Consider the following 23,191-nt stretch of genomic DNA (forward strand, 5'->3'; position numbering starts at 1 on the left):
GGACAGAGGTAAATAAACAAGAAGTATCTTATCTTCTTCTTCTGGAAGAAACTGTCCCATAATTTCTGCTTTCATTACTGTCTGCAAATAGTGAACCAAGGAATAGTAGGTCTTGGCTCAAATGTCCCCTTCTACCAGGATTGAGTTCAGACACGCACAACCTTAATGCTCACTTTCCATTATCAACAAGGGATGGCGGCGTGTGTGTGTGCAAAGTCCCTCAGTCCCCCTCTTTGCGACCCCCGTGGACTGTAGCCCACCAGGCTCCTCTATCCATGGGGATTCTCCAGGCAAGAATACTGGAGTGGTTTGCCACACCCTTCTCCAGGGGATCTTCCTGACCCAGGAATCGAACCCGTGTCTCTTGTATCTCCTGCCTTAGCAGGCGGATTCTTTACCATTATGCCACCTGGGAAGCCCCAGTCTACTTAGTCCTAATTCTGAAAATGTTCAGAAAGCCAGAGGCAAAGATCTCAAACGCTGGTTTTGTCAGACCATCTTGAATTTTCTTCCACGATAGAGATTAACTGCGAGAAGAGCTTAGAACGAGTGTGAGGCATTTCAATTTTAGTGAGTTTTTGGCCTTTAAATTCTGAATAATGCAAGTAGGTCCTGGTAGGTTGCGAAACATTTGGATTTTACTAATAGGTTGATTTACATCACACGCACACACACAGTGGTTACATAGGGGTTAGTAAGAGTGAGGACATATCACAGGGTTGCGATCCCCTGGGGCAATTCTGAAGTTCAAAAGGACTCTGAAAACAGAAGGGCTTTTGTTTGGTATGTGGAAAACTTTTAGGCTGTAAAACCCAACCTGAACCAATGTGAGAGTATTTTTAGTCTTTATCCTACTTAGCGTGAGAACTCCCGTGTTTCACTGCAGAGACGTTAACGTGATTGATTACAACACTGCTCTGGCCCCTGCTGCTGTTACCCGATGAGCTATACCTGCACCGTTTCGTTTCTAAAACCCCAAATCCTAAGTTCTGAAAGGCAGCTGGAACTAAAGGCTGTGGATAAAAGATTGTGGAGAAGTATTAAATAGTTTCTCTTAGCTTTTTTATAAAGAAAGGATTCAGTTCAGTTCAGTCGCTCAGTCGTGTCCGACTCTCTGCGACCCCATGATCTGCAGCACACCAGGCCTCTCTGTCCATCACCAACTCCCAGAGTCTACCCAAACCCATGTCCATCGAGTCGGTGATGCCATCCAGCCATCTCATCCTCTGTCGTCCCCTTCTCCTCCTGCCCCCAATCCTACCCAGCATTAGGGTCTTTTCCAATGAGTCAGCTCTTCGCATGAGGTGGCCAAAGTATTGGAGTTTCAGCTTCAACATCAGTCCTTCCAATGAACACCCAGGATTGATCTCCTTTAGGATGGATTGATTGGATCTCCTTGCAGTCCAAGGGACTCTCAAGAGTCTTCTCCAACACCACAGTTCAAAAGCATCAATTCTGCGACGCTCAGCTTTAGGTGCAAATAAAATGTATGAAAGATAATAAATTCCCAGAGATAGTTTGCACTGGATTCTTTCAAAAAACTTTTAAAAGAATTTATTTGCTCTTATTTGTTGTATGCAGGATCTTTTTTTCTTTAAGTTGCGGCACGCGAGGTCTCTTAGTTACAGTGTGTGAATTCTTAGTTGCCTGCACTTGGGACCTAGCTCCCTGACCAGGGATGGAACACTGGGAGCCTGGCATCTTAGCCACTGGACCACCAGGGACGTCCTTGGCCTCTTTTTTATTTATTAAAATTAAAAGATTTTTTTTGAAAAAAAAAAAGAAGGATTTTTTTTGAGACGATCACCTGCTTTAACCCCTTCATCTCACTAATGAGGTTGCTATGATCTCCGGAGTCTATATGCTTTGCTTAAGGTCCCATATTTAAAAAACCAATAGAGGATGTTGAAAATGATTTTCTCAGTCACTTACTACTGCAAAGTGAAAGTCGCTCAGCTGTGTCCCACTCTTTGTGACCCCATGGACTACACAGTCCATGGAATTCTCCAGGCCAGAATACTGGAGTGGGTAGCCATTCCTTTCTCCAGGGGATCTTTCCAACCCAGGGATCAAACCGGGGTCTCCAGAATTGCAGGCAGATTCTTTACCAGCTGAGCCATCAGAGAAGCCCTATTACTGCAAGGCACTCCCTACAAATGGCCAGGTCCAGCTGCAGAATCAAACATCCGTAGCCTTTTAGTTTGGTTCTGTGCAACCCCTGAGTTAATGAGAAAACAACACAAAACAAAATAAAAAATCATCGGGATTCCCCTCTTTCCCAATGGGTGGGGCGAGGGCTTGGCTTCGCTGCCATCACACCTGCAACCTGGGGCCAGGGACCGAGACCTGGGGCTCTGCGGTCAGGGCTTGGAGTTTGGCACCTGCTCAGGGGCACCTGCCGGGTGACAGGCCAGAGGCTTGGTGCAGGGACTTTTCACAGCACATTGAGGGCTTGTCACCTCCCTGCAGCTCGGACATCCAAGCTGGGTATATGTAAGAAAATTCACGAGGCTGTAGGGAAAGCAGAATTCTGATCGGATCCGTTATACTTTTTATATAAAAAGATACAAGCAAAGCTTTGCTCATATCTAAGAGCCTGGTGGACACAGGTCAGCACTACAGCTGGCCATGGCCACCCCCAGGGGCTGACAGCCTCTCCATGGCTCCTTGCTCTCAGCACTTGGTGAAGATGGCAGGTTACCTGCGCGGGGTTAAGTGGCTTTATACATTGTATTATTGTTTTACAATTTATTAAAATTTTTTTTATTTTTCATTGAGGTATAGTCAAAGTTCAATATTGTGTTAGTTTCAAGTGTACAGCACAGTGACTCAGTTATACACTCACACACATAAATATTCTTTTTCATAGTCTTTTACATTACAGTTTATGATAAGATATTGAATATACTTTCCTGTGCTATACAGCAGGTCTTTGTTGATTATCTGCTTTATATCCAGTCGTGTGTATATGTTAATCCCAAACTCTTAATTTCTCTCTCTCTCTACCCCTTGGTTTCCCTCTGGTAACCATGTTTGTTTTCTGTGTCTGCCAGTCTATTTCTGTTTTGTAAATAAGTTTAGCTGTATCATTTTTTAAAAATTTTTTCACAAATAAGTGATATCATATATTTGTCTTTATCTGTTTGGCTTTTTTCACTTAGTATTAAAATCTCTAGGTCCATCCGGGTTGCTGCAAATGACATTATTTTTGTCTTTTTTTATAACTGAGTAATATTTCATTACATATATATGTATATAATATGCACACATACATACATAGACACACATACACCATGATTATCTTAAATTGTATGGTCTTCACAAAAGTTTTGTAATGAGATGGGGAATGACCCTGAACATGTATTGTACCACACTTCGTTTCATTGGTTGTTTCACCCCAGAGCACTTCAAAGAATCCTTGCGTTTAAAGAGTTCAGGGGAATTCCCCGGTGGTCCAGTGGTGAGGACTTGGCGTTTTCACAAGGGTCCAGGGACCCCTGCTGGGGGAACTAAGATGCTGCAAGCCGTGTGGCTTGGAAATCAGCCCCCTACACACATACACCACCAAATGAAGAGGAGCTCTTCGTATCTCAGCTTTTGTGAAGTATCTTTTTCGGCGAGATGGGCAAGGTTTAGTAGTGAAATGAGCACAGAAGGAAGCCAAATTTGATACTAGCCTTTGAATAACTGCATCAGTGTTAAATCAAGATCTTGTAAAATATACAATCACAAAGCACAGTCACAAAGTAAAGTGTGTTTTGTTCTATTAATAGATGAAATGAACGCGAATTCTTTAAAAATATTATTTATTTTATTCATTTATATTTGAGAATAATATTAATGCAGTAGCATATACACAAAACTATGTTTGTGTGTGTGTATACACGCAGGCACACACAGAGAGAAACACATATATACAGGCAAAGTCCAAAATTTCCTTAGAGCAGCGTATGACCAAGCATTTGGAGACCAGTGCCCCTGGACGGGCTTCTGCTCTGTACCTTTAGCTGACCCTGAGTCTCTGTAGCTGGATTTAACACTTCTCTTATTAATGCCACAATAGCAATCTGGGAAAATGCAAAAGTATTCCTAGAGAGAGACAACAGTTTGCATTTGCTGAGATGCACCAGGCTTGTGAAGGGTGTGATGGGAGGGATCTCTTCAAATTCCTAGTCTGTTTTCTCCAGCCTTGTGCTCTTGGACAAATTCTTTTTCTTTTTTAAATTATGAAAGTATGAAAGCACATTTACAGGAAACCACAGAACAAAGTTACAGATAGTTCTACTATATATTACAATTACTTTTTAAGTAAAGATTTTTAATTGGAGGTTCAATATCAAAGTCTCAAAAATCAATAGAATGAATATACAGAATTGTAGAACGATGAAGTAGGCCCGAAAAGCACTATGAACCAATTCAACGTAATTAAGCTTTATACAGTTTTCACACAATAGTAGTATAGAAGTTCTATTCAAGTTACCATAGACTATAGACTAGGAGACACTAGAACATATCCAGGGACATAAAGCAAGTGCAAAAATGTCATGGTCTAAAGGTTTTGAAACCATACCGAATCTGTTCTCCTATCACTGCAGAATTACATTAGAAATGAGTAGATATTTGAAAATAATCCGTATGTTTCCAAGTGCAAGATGGCATTTACCAAGAAAGATCTTGGCTTAGCCATTGAAAGCCTCAATAAAGTTAGAAGACGGAAACAAACACAGAGGGTGACTGCAGAGAAGAAAGCATTTAAATGAGAAACTAATATGAGAATGAGAAATCAGCATCAAAGGCACTTCAGAAACCTCATGTATTTGACAATTAAGCAGCTCACGGACAACTTCTTCGCCTCTCTGGAATGTAGCTCCCTCGTCTGCAGTGATGACAATGCATCTTCAGAGGATTCTTGAAGTTTAGGTTCAAACAAGGTAGACTTGAAGTGTCCCCTGCATCCTTAACGCTCTTGCATCTCTCCACGGATCCCACTCCTGAGAAAAGTCCTTCCCCAGTTTTCTTTTACACGTGGGCAACACTCTCACCTAAAGAGGCAGTAAACTCTCTGCTGAAGGGTCCTGGCTATTTTCGTTCATCGCCCCTTCCCTGGAGCACAGTGCTCTGTGCGGAGGAGCAGTTGAAGGAGCTATTAAATGCTGGCTGACCATTTAACTTTTCCAGCTCTGTAAAGAGGGCATTTCCATATTCCATTTCAGGGGAGGAAAAACTAGAGGTTAAGTAATTCGTCCAAGACAGCAGAGCTGGTCAGTGGTGGAACAGGGCTTGTCAACTGAACTATTTAGGACTAGCACATATAACCGTGGGCTTCCCTGGCGGCTCAGTTGGTTAAGAATCCACCTACAGTGTAGGGGACCACCTGCAATACAGGAGACCCAGATTCAGTCCCTGGGTTGGAAAGAGCCCCCGGAGAAGGAAATGGCAACCCACTCCAGTATTCTTGCCTGATGTATCCCATGGACTGAGGAGCCTGGAGGGCTACAGTCCATGGGATCCCAAGAGATGGGATCCCAAGAGTCAGACATGACTTAGCAGATAAACTACGTGTGTAACCATAGAAATTCATGGAAAGGTTTCTGGAATATCTTGTTATCTTTTGTGTTTCCTCCCTTATTTTCCAGTGCCTTCTATTCCATGGACAAAATAGCAAAGGCATGACACTTAACTAGCCAGTCTTTGGGGCTTCCCTGGTGGCTCAGATGGTAAAGCAACTTCCAGAAATGCGGGAGACCTGGGTTCGATCCCTGGGTCAGGAAGATCCCCTGGAGAAGGAAATGGCAACCCACTCCAGTACTCTTGCCTGGAAAATTCCATAGACGGAGGAGCCTGGTAGGCTACAGTCCATGGGGTCGCAAAGAGTCAGATGCTACTGAGCGACTTCACTCCCTGGCGGTTCTGTGGTTAAGACTCTGTTTCCTCTGCAGCGGGGAACGGGTTCAATCCCTGGTGGGGGAACTAAGATCTTGCATCCCCCCGGCGGTCAAAATAGCAAAGGCAACTACAAGACGTGGTTGCTTTTTTTAACCTATGGATTGATCTCAGCCCAACCAGTTGAGCTTGAGAACTTATATTAGTTTTCTCCCTTGTCAACTGTAGGCAACCCCAGTGAGGGTTACGAATAGAACTGCATCGCTATGGTGGCTACTGCTATGTGATCACGCTCAGTTTTCTTCGACTCTTTGTGACCCTGTGGACTGTAGCCCACCAGCCTCCTCTGTCTATGGGATTTCCCAGGCAAGAATACTGGAGTGGGTTTCCATTTCCTCCTTCAGGGTATCTTCCTGACCCAGGGATCAAACCAGGGTCTCCCACATCTCCTGCATTGCTGGTGGATTTTTTTTTTTTTTTAAACCAGTGAGACACCAGGGAAGTTGGTAAAGTTGTGTAAAAATGCTTCTGATCTTTTGTCTGCCTGTATATTACTTGGTGGGGGAGGAGGTTCTAAGAACCAGAAGGCATGAGCTGACTCCACTGTTTCAATGAAACCCTTGCGGTTTCTTCGTAGATGATACATGTTTCCATATACTGTGGAGCTTACAGACCTGCCACCAAAGCAGGGGTGCTGTTACCATTTCCTGAGTGCACTGTTTCACCAGCTTATTAAACCTTCACACTGTTTCTGTATGGCTGACTTGTTCCCTCCTGTTTTACAGATGGAGGCATTAAGTTTCAGAGAGAATGAGAAACTTGTCCTGTGTAACTCAAATTGTAAGCGGCAGAATCTGACTTGATTCCATGAACACTTGGCTCAAGATCTTGATCTTTAATTGCTCCTCACATGGCCTCCTGTGAAGATAATGCCCAGAACTGCCATGGTGATGGACAAGCTTTTTCTCTTTTTCAGAATGAAAGCCAGCGACGGTCACTGAACACTTGTGTCTTGTCTGAGGAGTGCGTGGTTTCGGAGTCTGATTGCTGCCTCTGCACCCTGGATCTATCACTTAGTTCTAAGCCTGCTTCCCTGTCTATAAAATGAGCGTAATAACAATAACACCAACCTCCTGGGCCTATCCTAGGGATTAAATAAAATTACCCATTGTAATTTTATTAAATTACATATAAATTTTTTACATTTAAATAAAATGTAAGTTTATTAACACATCATTTAGCACAGTGATTAGTAAGTTTTTAAAAAATGTTAGCTATTTTTCAATATTGAATATCCTGTGATAAAACATAATGGAAAAGAATATAAAAAATAAAGCATATGTGTGTGTGTGCATGTATGTATGTAACTGAATCACTTTGCTGTAAATTAACACAATACTGAAAATGAATTATACTTCGATAAAATAAAATTTTAAAATGTTAGCTATTTTAGTTATTAGGGAACTCCCAACATAAACATGGATGGAGTTCCCAAAGCACATCTTACGTTCAGTCGTGTGGACTCAGAACATATAAAGAACAGTAGATGTTCTATTTGTGTGTGTGCGCTCAGTCACTCAGGCTTGTCTGACGCTTTGCGACCCCGTGGACTGTAGCCCACCAGGCTCCTCTGTCCATGGGATTCTCCAGGCAAGGAATACTGGAGTGGGTTGCCATTTCCTCCTCCAGGGGATCTTCCTGACCCAGGGATTGAACTCGCGTCTCTTGCGTTGGCAGGTGGATTCTTTACCACTGCGCCATCTGGGAAGCCCAGAGGTTCTATTTGACTCCCCCCAAAATGCTATTATTGTGTTGCTGGCAATGTATGCTCTTAGATTTGCACCCCAGAGTGGAGGCCTTGCAGGATGAGGAAGGAGCCGGGCACACTCTACTCTACCGGGGGGTTGTCCTCCCTGGGTGGGGAGGTGGGGAGAGTATGGGGACAAGTCCAAGTGATCTCAAGCTGCCTTAAGCCCTTGCTCCACGGGTCTACGAGGTTTTCTGCTTCAGTATCACTCTCTTCCTGCGGTAGTCATGAACTAGTCAGCACCTCTGGCAGCTGTCCAAACCTTTAAAACACCGACAATCCTCTTCCCCCCTGCACCCTCGCCCTCTGTGCCCTGAGTCGAATATCCCATTTCCTCGGTAGCTGGCTCAGGAAAACAGCCACTAATTTATGATGATCTGTGAGCCCTTAACCTTCCCAGAGCTGTTTACAGTCTTGAAGACATGGAATCTAGAGTTTCAGGCAGTGAGACAGAGAGCAATCCTAGCATCACAAGCACTGGGATATTAATGATGCCCTTCTTACAATGCCGTTTTGAGAATGATGGGGCTGATTGGTGCCCCATCTCATTTCTTACCTAATACTTTTATGACGGAAGATACTTTGAGGCAGACCAGCTTAATTTGGAAGTTTGACCTGAGATCATGCTGATGCTGAAGCTGAAGCTCCAATACTGTGGTCATCTGATGCAAAGAGCCAACTGATTGGAAAAGACCTTGATGCTGGGAAAGATTGAAGGTGGGAGGAGAAGGAGATGACAGAGGACGAGATGGTTGGATGGCATCACCGACTCAATGGACATGAGTTTGAGCAAACTGCGAGATAGTGGAGGACCGGGAAGCCTGTGTGCTGCAGTCCATGGGGTCGCAGAGTTGGACACAACTGAGGGGCTAAACAACAACGACATCTCTCTTAAGCTGATCTTGTTGTCTTCATCACCTCTTCCCTTCTTCCATTCCTTAAGCCATTTTTTTTTTCCTTAAGAGCCCCTGGATAAAAAAAAAAAAAAAGACAGTTGTAATGTAGACTGACTCTGGTAAAAAGCTGGGACCTCTGTTAGGATATGTGCTTGTTCAGTGACCAAGTCAGGGATTGTCAATGTATCTGTGCAGGACACAAGCAATGTATGCAGGCCAGTGACAGAGTGTGTGGGTGATGGATCACTGATGACTAAACTTCTCATCTTGTCCAAGCCAAAATTTAGGACACATGATCTGACAAGTACAAATACGTTTATGAGACAATGGAACCAAATAATTGAAACTGGGATGCATGCCAGAGATATGACAGCTGAAAGAGCCAGACAGATAGCCGGAGAGAGGAGGCTTGCGGAGCCGCAGGAAGAGTCTTGACGTTTCTATATTCCCATGTCATGGACAAAGACCAAGATGAATAGCCCAACGACCCACGGTGCCCCTTCCAAACAGAATGGGGAATCAGTGATGCCCTTTCTACAGCACTGGAGCAAAGAAGACTGCGTACCCTCTCCGCTCAGCTCCCGTCCAGCACTTCTAACTGCTTCTCAAGCATCTTTTCCTGGATGTCCAGGAAGTACCTCAAAGGGAACTTTGATCTTTCATCTCAGTTCACGGTTTCATGATGCACAGAACCATCCAAACTAAATATAGTGATTTTTTTGTCTTCCTCTTCCTCACTTAAAAAAAAAAAAAAATCCAACTGGCCCCTGAGAACTTTTATTTTTACATTTCTACCACTGAAATGTCTTTCCTATTCCTATTGCCATCATGATCCTCTGTTTTAACTACTTCATTGATATCCTAGTTGATATCCTTGCATTCCATCTCCTCCTCCTTATTTTTCCCAGACACGCACACCACACACACACACACACACACACACTGTTCTCCCAAAACACTTCGCATATTTACTGCCTAGAATAAAGTACAATGCCCCACAATAGTGCTGAAGGTTTTCCTCAATTTAATTTCAAACTCTTCTTTCTAACTTCGTCTCAGTCCCTGCATCCTGCATTGGCTTATACTGGACTAGTCATTTCCTGAAATAAGCCTCTGTGCCTTTGCAAATGCTGTTCTTCCTTTCCCACTTTTCTGTTTTGTTTTTAAATGTCTCTTTGTGGAGCTGGTCCTGGCTCTCCTGATCAGAATTCATCATTCTCTCCTGGGCGCTCCCTACATCGTCCCCACTCGATTCTAGCATGTTCAAAGACTGCCATGTCTCCACCCCCTCCTCAACTCACCCTCACAGGTGTTCAGTTTAGACCCCAGTCACTTAGCCCGCTGTCAGCATCTAAAAGGTACAAGCGCAAGTGTTAGTTGCTCACTCATGACTGACCCTTTGAGAGCCCATGGACTGTAGCCTACAAGGCTCCTCTGTCCGTGGAATTCTCCAGGCAAGAATACTGGAGTGGGTTGCCATGTCCTCCTGCAGGGGATCTTCCCCACCCAGGAATCAGACCTAGGTCAGGCGGGTTCTTTACTGACTGAACCACCAGGGACTTGCTAATAAATGCATAAAGTCAGAGCTGAAATCCAAACTGAGGGAGTTTGGCTTCAAAGTCTGTACTTCTCACCGTTAAAGACTATTTAGCTTTGAATCACAAAATCTTTAGCACCATGACAATGAAGTGTCCTTGGTCACAAGGGAGAGCTGTTAGGAGACATGAATGATTCAACATAGCTCATCTTCTCTAATGGAAAATGTCTCAAATCTTAAGTATTAGTGAGGGCAGGTCAGTCCTTCTTTTTATCCCTTAGTTAGAACCCAAATAGCTGGACTGAAGCTATGTGACGTGGCCAGAAAAGTCTAAGTTTAAGAGAATTACTAATCAAGGGAAAGAAGCCTCTGAGAATCACGACAGTAATGATATTGAACATTTTCCATATTGTAATGCCTGGTATTTTTATAAACTAACTTGAAAAGTCAGAAAAATCCCTCCTTCCAGATAAGGCAATGAAAGCTTAGAGATATTAAGTAACTTGTGCAGAAACATATTTAAGTTTCTGAGATGAGATTTGGACACAGTTCTGAAAGACTTCAAAATTTAGACTCTTTACATACTTCAATAAACAAGTAAAATTAATTTGATACATTTTCTGTTGGTGCAAACTATTACAACTAAAAATATCTGGATTAAGAATATGATGTAATTTTTATTTTAACTGATAGCTATTTGTTATCAGTTGTAATTATTGGGAACACAGTGAGCAAATGTTTTTCTGCAAACTCCTCTTGCTTTGGATTCATCTTGCACCTTGATAAGTAAGAAGCACAAGAAACAGTAAGATAAGACTGGAAACATGGTGATGGCGTGTCTAGTTTTCAGGTACACATTGTTACAACCAGAGCTTCAGCTAGATGAAAAGGCAAATTCAGCAGGCACGGCTTCTCACTTTGCACCCTCTTATCTGTTACTGTTTAGATAGAAATTCTTTTTTTATTTTTTAAATTTATTTTTAGGCTTTCCTGCATGTGGGATCTTAGTTCCCTGACCAGGGATTGAACCCATGCCTCCTGCAATGGAAGCATGGATTCTTCTTTTTTAAACTAGTTTATTTTTGTTTATTTATTTTTGGCTGCACTGAGTCATTGTTGCTTTGTGCGGACTTTCTCTAGTTGCACCAAGCAGGGGCTCGTCTCCAGTTGCGGTGTTTGGGCTTCTCATTGCAGTGGCTTCTCTTGCTGTGGAGCGCAGGCTCTAGAACGGGCTCAGCAGTGGCGGTGCATGGGCTTGGTTGGTCCACAGCATGTGGCATCTTCCCGGACCAGGGATCGAAGCCAGGAAGCATGGATTCTTAACCGCTGGACTGCCAGCTGAGTTCCAAAGAACCGATGCTTTTGAACTGTGGTGTTCGAGAAGACTCTTTGAGAGACCCTTGGCCTGCAAGGAGATCCAACCAGTCCATCCTAAAGGAGGTCAGTCCTGAATATCCATTGGAAGGACTGATGCTGAAGCTGAAACTCCAATACTTTGGCCACCTGATGCGAAGAACTGACTCATTTGAAAAGACCCTGATCCTGGGAGAGATTGAAGGCAGGAAGAAAAGGGGATGACAGAGGGTGAGATGTTTGGATGGCATCAGTGACTCAATGGATATGAGTTTGAGTAAGCTCTGGGATTTGGTGATGGACATGGAAGTCTGGCGTGCTGCAGTTCATGGGGTCACAAAGAGCTGGACACGACTGAGTGACTGAGCTGAACTGGACTGCCAGGGAAGCCCCTCAGGTAGAAATTCTGTAAGTTTCCCTGCACATCTTCTCCTGCCCAAAGGGACCAAGTCGATGTCCAGTGAAGATAAGTTGAAATGGTACAGGCTTGCTTCCTTTATTCTCTTATATTAATAAGTTTGTGCTGTGATGCTCCTAAAAAATGTTCTAGAATGAACATCAATAAGGAAAGGGGAGGCCCCAGGAAGGCAGCTCCTCCAAAACCTGTTGCTTGTGAGATTGCACAATGGCAAGAGGCATCTGGGCCAAGCTCTTGGCAGAACATCCTGTCCAGATTGCCTGGTGTCCAGTTCCACTACTCAGCAGTTTCATTCCCATTGGCAGAAGAATTAGATTTTTATTGGATGCTACTCAGTCTCAAGAACATATAGTGATTGCCTAATGGGAGTCCATGGGCATTTGTTACTGGAAATAGAAAACATTCAAGGTGAAGAGCTCAAAACATTTCAAAGTGTATTTGAAATTCTCAAAGGACAGGCTTGTTCTGAAGGACTGAATGTTGAGATTCCTTCTGGCTCTAACATACACTGAACCTCCGCTTACCAGATGCTGGCTTCGAACACTTTAGCATCTCCGTATTTTCTCGAGAGGGCCTAAAGAATGTGTCCAGAACAAAATTAAAGTTTTACTGGCTTGCCTGGTGGCTCAGTCAGTAAAGAATCTGTCTGCAATTCAGGAGACCTGGATTTGATCCCTGGGTCAGGAGGATCCTCTGGAAGAGAGTATGGCAACCCACTCCAGTACTCTTGCCTGGAGAATCCCCATGGGCAGAGGAGCCTGGAGGGCTACAGTTTATGGGGTTGCAAAGAGTTGGACAGGACTGAGTAACTAAGCACATATCTTAATTGAAAAGTACGAGCCTTGGTTTCCTTATTTGATTAAGAGAGGTTTTCATAATACCTCCCTCTTGGGATTATGACGATTAAATGTGTGATGGACTGAAAATGCTTTTGTAAGCTATTACTGTCATCCAGTCTTCTCCCTAAGAAGTGGCTGGGAAATAGTTCCAGATAAACCCATAATACTGTTTGGCAGAACAGAAGACCGCATTACAGTGCATCTCTCCAGACCTCAGCTGTAGACGCTGACAGAATCGGTGCTTGCTTCTGATGAGAGGCATAAAGATGCACCTGTCCTGAATGAGAAGATGAAGTGGATTTGGGCTGAAATTGGAAGATGAGTGAGCTCTGAATGGAATCGGGAAGGGTAGAGAGGACGGGGTAGGCAAAGAAGAATGTTCTAGACTGCGGAGCCTGCATGAAGACCAGACAATAGGCAGGGTTTGGTCTGTTGTCCGTTGTGCCCAGACGTGTCGAGGACGTCACGTGAGATGAAATTAGAAAGGTGACTTGGGGGACTCTTCTAGTGGCCCATTGGCTGAGACTCCCAGTGCAGGCGGCCTGGGTTCAATTTCTGGTCAGGAAAGTAGATCCCACACGCTGCCGCTAAGAGTTCGAATGCCACAACTCAAAGATCCTGCCTGACGTCACAAAGATCCCCAGTGCCACAACTAAGACCGTGCAGCCGAACTGAAAAAAACAAAACAGGTGACTCGGGAGTACATCACAGAGGACCTTGAATACCACCTGAGGGTTAGGATCAGCTTCTACAACAAGAGGGAATCACTGAAGATTGTGGGGAAAGGAGCCAGACATGATGGATAGAGGTTCTGGGTTTTGCCAGGTTGCTTCTCCTAGCAGCATAACTCACCTCAAAGAGGTCTTGTATGGGGAAAACACGGAGATAGGCTGGCCGGCGGGAAGCTACTGAGTAGTTTAGCAAGAGTGACAGCAGGAAGCAAGCAGAGGGATACGTATAAGGGACCTGGAGAGATTGAATGAACAGTACGAGAGGGGAGGCGGTGGAGGACCAGTTTTCCGGTTGAAGCCATTGCCATGGGTGCAGGCAGAAGCAGCAGAACTGATCTGAATAAGGCCAGTGTTAGTTGCTCAGTCGTGTCCGACTCTTTGCGACCCCACGGGCTATAACCCACCTGGCTCCTCTGTCCATAGATTCTCCAGGCAAAAATACAGGAGTGGGTTGCCATGCCCTTCTCCAGGGGCTCTTCCCGATCCAGGGATGAAACCTGAGTCTCCTGCATTGCAGGCAGATTCTTTACCATCTGAGCCTCCAGGGAAGCCCCTGGTGATTTCCTCCCCAGTCTTGTGGTTTTAGGTCGGTTATCAACTCAGCGCACTCTGGCCAATCAGCTCCAGCTTGGCCCATTTTCTCCCACTATTGCCAAGCCCTCTGGGAGGTCCACTGAATGCAGTGACAGGCCCTTCCTCTTGAAGGAGGGTGCCAGCTACTTTCAAAGGAACGGGCCCTACTTTGGGGACACTCCTTTCTCTATTTGCATCCTCATGGCAACAGAGAACTCACTGATGGCTTCTGCCCACAGCTTTGCAACTTAAGATCCACAGAGCCACTGGCTGGGCAGCTTTTCAGGACAGCTTTTCATTTTTGTGTTCTTTTTCCTTCTTGGGCCAGCAACACTAGTTAAATGCAGGAAATGAAGATCACATTGTCTGAGTGTGCCCTGACTAAATTCCATTAGATTGACAGTCTCTGTAAGTCCTGATTATTTTCAGTTGTCTTCATATGCGTAAAAATGCATTGTAACCAGCATTAAAGATGTTTATTAAAGGTTCATTGGAGAGTGATGCTGGCTTATCCAGCCCTCAGGAGAGTAGAAATGAAACAGTCCTCTCGTCTGCCATGGAAGAGATGCTGAATTCTATACAGGAAGACTTCCTGTTCCCACGTTTCTGGCCCTTTAGGGGTTGGGGGAAGGAGGAGTAGGAGGTCATTTTTGGGTAGAAACACAGTAAAGAGAAGCCTCTTTCTGCCATGGAGAGTCGACTAAAACAGTCCTCTCACTATAAGGAGAGAGTAGAATTTTGCAAAGTATATTGGAAGGAGCAAACCTTAGCAATACCATTAACAGAGATTGTACTTGAAGTGCCTCTTACAGAATGGGAGGCTTGTTTCTCTGTGGGTGTTTTGGCCTTTGTCAAAAGGGATGCCATCAGTCTCTGATCCATAGGAGTTTATGACCTCAGAAGAATAACAGAGAATATGCTTTGATATATAGAAAAAAAACAGTGAAAACACTAACACAGAAATCACACGGAAGGTTCGCTTTTATTTACTTTTGATGATGAAAAGAAAGCAAGTAAAAACCAATGTTATGTGTAATTGAGAGGCTTAACAATTGACGATGACTTCCATTTATTTAAGAACCTTTCACTGAGTGGCCACAAAATGTCAGAAGTGCCCGATAACCCAAAGACATAAAAGTATCTGAGACATAGTTCTACTCTCAGGCTGGTGTACCAAGGGCGATGAAAGCGCAACCATTGTGATGCCATCAGATAAGCGAACACGTGAACGGATGTAGGAGGCTCTCAGAGTCCGGAGGAGAGCATGATGACTCTTTCTGGAAGCTGAGGGAGAGCTTCAGAGAGGGGGCAGAGCTCCAGCTGGGTCAGAAAATAAGAGGCTAGAGGAGTGAAAAGACATGGAATAAGCGATCATATGTGGTTTCATCAGGAGAATTACGAGTGAGGCGGAAACTGTTTGCAGTCATTTCCCACGTGCGGGCTAAGTCACTTCAATTGCGTCCGACTCTTCGTGGACTACTCTACATAGACCTGGAGAAGGAAACGGCAGCCCACTCCAGTACTCTTGCCTGGTGGGCTATAGTCCCTGGGGTCACAAAGAGTCGGACATGACTGAGTGACTAACACTTTCGGTACTATAGATGGTAGCCCATCAGGCTCCTCTGTTCACGGGATCCTTCAGGCAAGAATAATGAAGTGGGTTGCCATGCCCACCTCCAGGAGATCTTCCCAACCCACGGATTGAACCTGCATCTCTTCCGTCTCCTGCATTGGTGGGTGGGTTCTTTACAACCAGCGCCACCTGGAAAGTCATTCCCCTTATGCTCATCAAATCCCATTCCCCTCAGGTATGGGTGCCATATGCTTCTGAAGACATGATGAGGGTCTTCACCAGCCCAGGGGTGTGGTTTTAATAGTCTAAGCTAATCAAATGCATCAATTCCCCTCACCTGTGACCATTTTTGGCATAAGCTGGTGTTATTACAAGCAAAACTGTCTCCCCCAAAGACATGCTGGAGTCCTTACCCCAGTACCTGTAAATGGGATCTTATTTGGAAACAAGGCCTTTGCAGATGAAATCAAGGTAAGATGAGGTCATTAGGGTGGGTCTTAATCCACTGTGACTGGTGCTTATAAGGAGAGAATACCAGGGACTTTCCTGGGGGTCCACTGGTTAAGACTCCATGCTCCCAATGCAGAGGGACCTGGTTTGATTCCTCATCAGGGAGCTAGATCTCGCATGCAGTGAGTAACCCTCTGTGCAGCCAAACGTGTGCGTGCTCAGCCGTCTCTGACTCTTTGCCACGCTATGGACTACAGTCCACAAGCCTCCTCCGCCCATGGAATTATCCAGGCAAGAATACTGGAGTGGGTTGCCATTTCCTCCTCTGGGGGATTTTCCTGACCTAGGAATCGAACCCACATCTCCTGGGTCTCCTGCATTGGCAGGTGGATTCTTTACCACTGAGCCACCTGGGAGATCTGGAGCAGCCAAATAAATAAATATTAAAAAAGAAGAGAACGCCAGGTGATGATGCAGAAACACAGAGGGAGAGCATGGCGTTGAGTCAGAGGCAGAGACTGGAGTGATACGTCTATAAACCAAGATCACCACGGACTTCTAGGAACACTAGGTCTCTTCCTGGAGGCTTCAGTGAGGACTGGTTCTGCTGACATTTCGATTTTGACCTTCTGCCCTATCGTGAGATGATAAATATCTGTTGTTCTAGGCTAACCAGTTCCTGGCACTTTGCTCCAGCAGCCCTGGGAAACTCATGGAGCCCGATCATGGTGGGCGGGGGGGAACAGCTAGGTACTTCCGGAGACACATTTCTCCCTCTCCCACGACATGGCACTTCTCCGTCTGTCTTTGTGCATGATGGTACGGTGTACCGGGCGGCTGCAGTCATCTCACGACAGCAACGGGAGGAGCCTGAGGACAAAGCCCAGTCTGCAGAGTCTGGCAGGACAGAACGTACAGGTCTACAGTGATGTCATCCAACCGTTGAATTACCCTGGAATTTCTGGATTTTCTTTATATGGAATAATAAAATTTGCTCCTGTGCCCCCTTAAGTGGTCTCTGTTCCCCACATGTGCAAATGCCTTCACTCAAACGTCAAGGGTTAGTGGGGTCAAGAGGACATATTTGAAGTTAGGAAGTCCTTTGCTTGCTACCAGCTGCTGGCCTTGGTCGCCATTTCCAGTCAGTCCTTTGCAGAAGGGACACTCCCTGAAAAGGGACCTCCTTTATTACTAGCCAGTTCCAAATCCCACTAAGGCTTCTTCCCTGGTGAAGATGGCAGGGCCGTCTATGAGTCTTGAGGTCCTCTGGCCTTCTTGTCCCAGAAACACTCTCCGGCCCTTCCCTCTCCACCATTGAGTTTTTCTCCATCCACCCTCTGGGTTTCAGCTTAGGCACCGCTGCTCTGAGAAGGCTTCACTGACCCCTAAGGCAGGTGTAGGTGCCCTGTTTGGCTTTTTTTTTTTTTTAGTTTATTTATCTTTGGCCATGCTGTGTTCTCTTTGCTGTGAGGGCTTTTCTCTAGTTGTGGAGGCAAGGGTTGCTCTCTAGTTGTGGCGCTCAGGCTTCTGCTATCTCTCACAAGACTCTAAAGTCTTGTAGGCAGAGGGACTTCTCCTGTGGTCCAGGGTCTAAAACTCTGTGCAACTAAAGATCCTGCATGCTATAGTGAAGACCTGGTGCAGCCAGGTAAATAAATAAATAAATATTAAAAAAAAGAAAGCCTTAGGGGCAGAGACTGCGAATATCCCACTTAGTGTTTCATGTCCCATCTGACGCAAGGCCTGTCCCATAGTAGCACCTGATAAATATGTGGTAAGCGAAAGAAAGAGGGGGCGGTGCCAGTCTGCAATCTCGAGTTTCTCCACAGCATTCTGATGAGGGCCATGAAACAGTGGGCTTGGCCAGGGCTTTTGCAAAACACAAAGGAGGCAAGTGAGCCTTTGCCCCCAGCCTCGGGGTCCTATACAGGCTTTCCCCCACACTCCTCACCTTTCTTTTCTTCCTGCCTTCTGCTTCTCTTTCTAGGTCCCTCGAAAAATTTCTAGATCTGGGCCTTATTTGACCTGAATAGGTTAAGGAAAAAAAAAAAAGAATGATCATGGGTTATCTAACGTGATTAAGTAATCTACCACTGCTTCTTTTAGGGAAAAACAGTTTAAGAGTGCTTTTAATACCGGTTAAACTGCATGGAACTACGTCTCCAGAAGACTCCTAAAAAGTAAGGTCAGGAATATATGATAGGGAGGGAGGAGGGAGCAGGTGGGACCTTCGCCACCTTCATAACATAGTCGGTAAGTGGTGCCTACTTTGGTCCGGGTTTCAGGAAGAACTTTCGGACTTCACTCCACATTTGATACTTGAGAACATGTTCCATAATGATCCTGGTGTAGTGTTAACGTGATCGAAGGTCAGTCACCCCTTAAAGCTGTCCGTGCATTTGTTGCGCAGGCTTTTCTTCTATAGAGGAAAGCATGCAGCATTCTGACAGGTATAAGAATTCTAACGTCAAGTTTTTTTTCTTTATTCAGAAAACATTTGCGTGTTTCCCATGAATGCACCAAATACTGTGCTGCGCATCCTTGTCATCAATGGTAAGACATTCAGGAGCTGTATCTAGCGGTGCCTATAGCCTGCTATAGGAGTACAAATAAATATATATACACGGTATAAATTTGCTCCAAATGTTGTGAAGCAAAGCAATAGATTGTTGAGATAGTGAGTAAGGTGGGGGCGGAGGGGGCACCTAGCAGATTAGCAGGGACAACTTCCCTGAGAAGGTGACATCTGAGCGGAGACCTAAAAGGATGAGGAGTCAGGCTTCGGGGTCAAGTCCACAATAAGTCAGTTGAAAGAGCTCGCAACCTCTCCTGCATCAAGGTGGGACGTACGGGCAACGAGACCCGTTGTCAGCACTAAAGATGGCGGGTGGGCGGGGCGGGGACAGGGCGTGTCCGCGTCGTGATTGGTCAAGCGGGGTGTGTGTGGGCGGGGCGTCACGTGGGCAGGCGGTGAGCATCCGGGCTCCGGGCGGCGGCGCTGCGGAGGCTCCCGGGAGCCCGGCAGCGGCGCGGGGCGGCGAGCGGGCCGGCGATCGGGGGAGCCTCCCGGGCCGGCCGCCTGGGCCGAGCATGGCGGGCTCCCTGCCTCCCTGCGTGGTGGACTGCGGCACCGGGTAAGAGCCGCGGGCGCCCGCTCCGGCCCCGGCGCGCCGGGCGCCTGCCTGCCCCGCGGCCCGGCCCCCCGGTCTCACCTGGGGGCGCCACGGGCCCGGGCTCGGGTCGCGGCCCTCACCTGTCCAGGGGCCCCCTGACTCGCTCACCTTGCTGGGGAGGGAGCCGAGGGGGGACGTGGCCTCCCCGCCTCCTCCCCGCGCTCGGCCGGGGCTCCCCGGGACCCCTCTGCCTCCCGGGGTGCCAGCTGCGCAGCCCGCTGCCGTTCCCTCGCCTTCCGCCGGCCTCACGGCGCCCCTGCCTTCTCATTCAAAAGTGGCCCTCGTCCTGGGTCCCCAAGCGCATGCCATTTCTCCTCGCTGATGGGGCTTCTTTATCACTTACTTGTGGGAGGTTTTTACACCCATCTCCCAAGTTGACATCTTAAAAAAAATTTTTTTTTTTTGCAGCCCACTCTGTCCTCTTCCAGTATTGAACGGCTCAGTCAGGCTAAGGTCTTGCTTTAGTTTGCCTAGAGTTGCCTTTGCACTTAAAAAAATGTTAAAAAAGACTCCATTTTGAAAAACAAAAATCTAAAATGTGGGAAGGGCTGTTGGCGGTAGTATAGTTTCTACCTCTCTCCCCAACCCCGTTACTTGTGGGCCGCGATTGCTTCTTTTGATGTTGAGATATGACAAAGAGACCCTTCGGAAATCTCCCGGCCCTTTCTAGTGGCCCAAGCTCGGCTCATTTTTAGGAAGGTGCTCGCTGAATCCATTTAGCTGGTGGTTTAGAAATTCAGGCTTGCCCGCTTGCCCTGTAGGTGAAGTGCTTAATGAAATAGCTTGGAAGTTTAGCCTCTTAAAAAAAAGATTTTTCAAGATGGGATTTTAGTCATTTTTTTGCCACAGAATAGTCCATGGCATGTTCACCTTAGCCTTGATTCTTCTCTGTAGAGAAATGCACTTGGTTTAGTTTCCTTGACAACCTTGTGGGGGCGTCTTCCTTAATTTGCTACAGTCCATCTCCTACGGATTGTTCTTTCCTTTTGCTGCAGAAAAAGCAGCGGCTGCAAGCTGGAAAAAATTGCCTCTTTGCATGTGTTGATTTTCCTTTCAGAGATACACATTGTACCAGAAGTTTTGGGGCTCTTTATTTCAGTAGCTGTTTTGCTACCCCAAACCAGAGCCAAAAACAGTGTTGATAGGAACACCCCCCAGGAATCGGCTTCCTTGTGCGTCCCCTCCTCCCACCATCTAGTGTTCACCCCACACCCACCTGAGGTCTGGTTGTGTCAGGAGAGAAGACAGCCGGTCAAAGAATATTTCATCCCCACATTTGCACGTGAGGTTTTTTTGTTCTTGTGCTTCTGGTTTCATAAAACTGTTGAAATACGAAGCATTTCTTGGTGGAAGCAATAAAATGTGCCCACAGGGTTTGTCATACTCTGATATTAGTAAGCTGGGAGCCTTACTCATCATTCTTGCTATAAATATCAAACATGTGGTGTTCAGTTATGACCGTTTGAGGTAGGTGGTATCTCCGTGGTGGCATCACTTCAGGATGTCTTTGTTTTATGGCCCCAAGTTATGTTACCCTCTTCAGGCTGTTGTAGGCTTTGTGTCAGGACTTAGAAATAGTAGCCGGGAATCCTCCCAGTGGGCTTCACATGGACATAGTCTGTTGTGGAAACAGTGATGGTTCATGATGAATTTCCAGCGTCCAGTGTGTGTGGCCAGGAGGAGGAGCCTGGAAGAGCCCAAGTTTATTTAAGCATATTACTGCTTCTTATATTTCCTGCAGAGCCTAGTGATTTTGAATTGACCTTTGCCTCAAAATAAGATAAAAAGGGATAAAATGCAGATAAAAATAACCAGGACCAAAGAAAAGAACAGGCCTGGAAAATCACCTTAAACTGTAGGCCAGTCGGGCAGCGGGTTGGCCTCAAGCTTGGCCTTCCTGTATGACAAGATCACGAGAGAGTCATCGTCAGTTATGTAATTCCTGTCATCAGGGAAGAAGAGAAATACCTGTTTCTCAGGTGAAAAAGCTTTTTCTAGTACTAAATTCCAAAAGAAAAATTCACACTGAATTATACATAGTGGGCATTTATGATTGACTAGACAGTGTACTAAATGGTGCTTTTTTAAAATAGCAAATAATTTCATCCTGGGAGCCTGGCCTCCTCTAATAAACCCTGAGACCAGCTTGGTGAGCACAGGTGTTCTAGGGGCTAGGACGACATGGACCCCGGCTCTGCCTGCTCCAGAGACGAAGCTTCATTCACTTAAGTGAGTTACTGGGCTGCAGAGTGTTCAGAGACTAGTACTAGCCTCGCTTTTCCTAACTGAACTTGTAGTTTTGAAGATTTTTATATTCTTTAAACTTATTTTGAGAAATTTCAAATCAACTGAAAAGCTGCAAGAAGAGTACCAAAAAAATGCTATATAGTCTCCATCCAGCTTACCAGCTACTAACATTTGCTGTATTGTTCTCTGTGTACTTGACACGTTGTCATCTCTCTGACCTGTGTGTAAGTTGCAGCCATCCTGCTGTTTACACCAGGGTACCTCAGTGTGTCCTTTATGAGAATATGTAATCACAGAGCAGTGACCAGAACCAGAAAATGTAACGTTCATGCGGTAGTGGTATCTGCTCTGCAGTCTGGCCCGTGAATGTCCCTCTGTGTCTCTGGACGCTCAGCTCTCCGCCCTCCTCCAGCACCGTATTTGCTTGTCGTCATGTCTTTTTAGTCCCGTTTCCCTGGACCAGCTCCTTAGCCTTTTTCTGTCTTTCAGGACGTTGGTATTTTTGTCAGCCCGTTGTTACGGATAATGCTCCTCAATTTACGCTTGTCTGGTGTTTCCTTACAGTAGACACAGGGTGTGCGTTTGTGTCAGGAGTACCAGAGAAGTTATGTCAGAGCTTCTTAGTGCATCAAATCAGAAGCTCCCTGCCCCCTCCCCACTGCCAGCTTTACTGAGAAGTAATTGACATATTACATTGCATAAGTTTAAGGTTACAACGTGTTGATTTGGTGTATTTGTATATTGCAGAATGATTATCATATTGCATTACTAACACCTCCATCCTGTCATTGTAATTACCTTTTTCATGTAATCTAAGATCCACTTGTCCTGGCAAGTTTCAAGTATATAACGATACAGTGTTGCTAATATCATCTCTGTGCTGTCCGCCATCTCCCTAGAACTTAACTCCTCTTATCAGGAGGCTTAAGACAGTTGATGAAGTTCACTTGGATCATTGGATATGGTGTCGTCCACTAGATTTCTCACTGTGTGGTTACTGTTTTCCCCTTTGTAATTCGTGTCATTTGTGAAGAGAGGTTACGAGATTGTGTAAATACCCTGTTCTGCCTTAAACTTTTGCCCATTAGTTTTAGTATCCATTGGCGGTATTCTTGTTCTAATTGATGATTCCAACAGTGGTTGCAAAATTGTGTGTGTGTGTATGTGTTTTAAACTCGAGTATTATCTACATTTATTAGTTAGCATTTTACAAAAAGGATGCAGTTTTCAGTAGCTCCCTTTTACTTATCATCTGTATGGGTTACGATTGTCAAAGAGTCACTTACGTGATTCTCACTACATTCAATGGATTATGATTTCTTACTGCCGTTCCTTGTTTTAGTGCTTCAGCTGTCCAGTAGTAGAAGCCCATTCAGGCTGTTTCCGGTCTTCTTGAGACATGTCCCCATCATTTTTTGAGCATTTTGTTTTTTATCAAAAGACTGCAGTGTAGTCAGTGCTGTGCATTGGTCTGTTTTTGCATTTTTTTTTTTTTTTTTGCTGGAGCATCTCTGAGAGGTTTCTAGAAGTGGGACTTCTGAGTCATAAGGTACTTTTGCCGGATCGTGTCAGATCCCACCCTGGACCTGTGACAGCGCTTACGTCTTCCAGACTCATCTCTGTAATCGCCGAGTTAAAGAAGTTTTTGTTTTTTTACCAATCTGGGAAGTGGGAAATGATACCGTTTTAATTTGAGTTTCTTATTATGTGG

The 23,191-nt window shown here is 45.4% G+C and overlaps 1 protein-coding gene and 1 long non-coding RNA gene across 13 annotated transcripts in view; one reads left to right on the plus strand and one right to left on the minus strand.

The window, feature by feature from the left end:
- Positions 1–7,078: 7,078 nt before the first annotated feature.
- LOC145523381 (uncharacterized) lies at positions 7,079–18,936 on the minus strand. Of its 2 annotated transcripts, none has more exons than XR_014066521.1 (3): positions 18,788–18,936; positions 18,012–18,085; positions 7,079–8,658 (listed from the first exon to the last, which is right to left on the minus strand). It is a non-coding gene; the product is annotated as an uncharacterized LOC145523381 (long non-coding RNA). The 2 variants fall into 2 exon arrangements; XR_014066520.1 differs by lacking the exon at positions 7,079–8,658 and adding an exon at positions 15,001–15,377 and having other exon boundaries at positions 18,329–18,936.
- A 104-nt stretch (positions 18,937–19,040) lies between these two features.
- Positions 19,041–23,191, plus strand: part of ACTR3B (actin related protein 3B) — an 87,574-nt gene continuing 83,423 nt past the window's right edge. For all 11 annotated transcript variants that reach the window (XM_081533549.1, XM_081533553.1, XM_081533554.1 and 8 more), the window contains exon 1: positions 19,041–19,194. In XM_081533549.1, coding sequence (XP_081389675.1) covers positions 19,151–19,194 — 44 coding nt within the window. In that variant the 5' untranslated portion in view covers positions 19,041–19,150. The remainder of the gene's footprint in view (positions 19,195–23,191) is intronic.

Source organism: Giraffa tippelskirchi, chromosome 10, assembly GCF_054371585.1.
Source record: "Giraffa tippelskirchi isolate mGirTip1 chromosome 10, T2T-mGirTip1v1.2.pri, whole genome shotgun sequence".
Classification (NCBI taxonomy): Eukaryota; Metazoa; Chordata; class Mammalia; order Artiodactyla; family Giraffidae; genus Giraffa; species Giraffa tippelskirchi.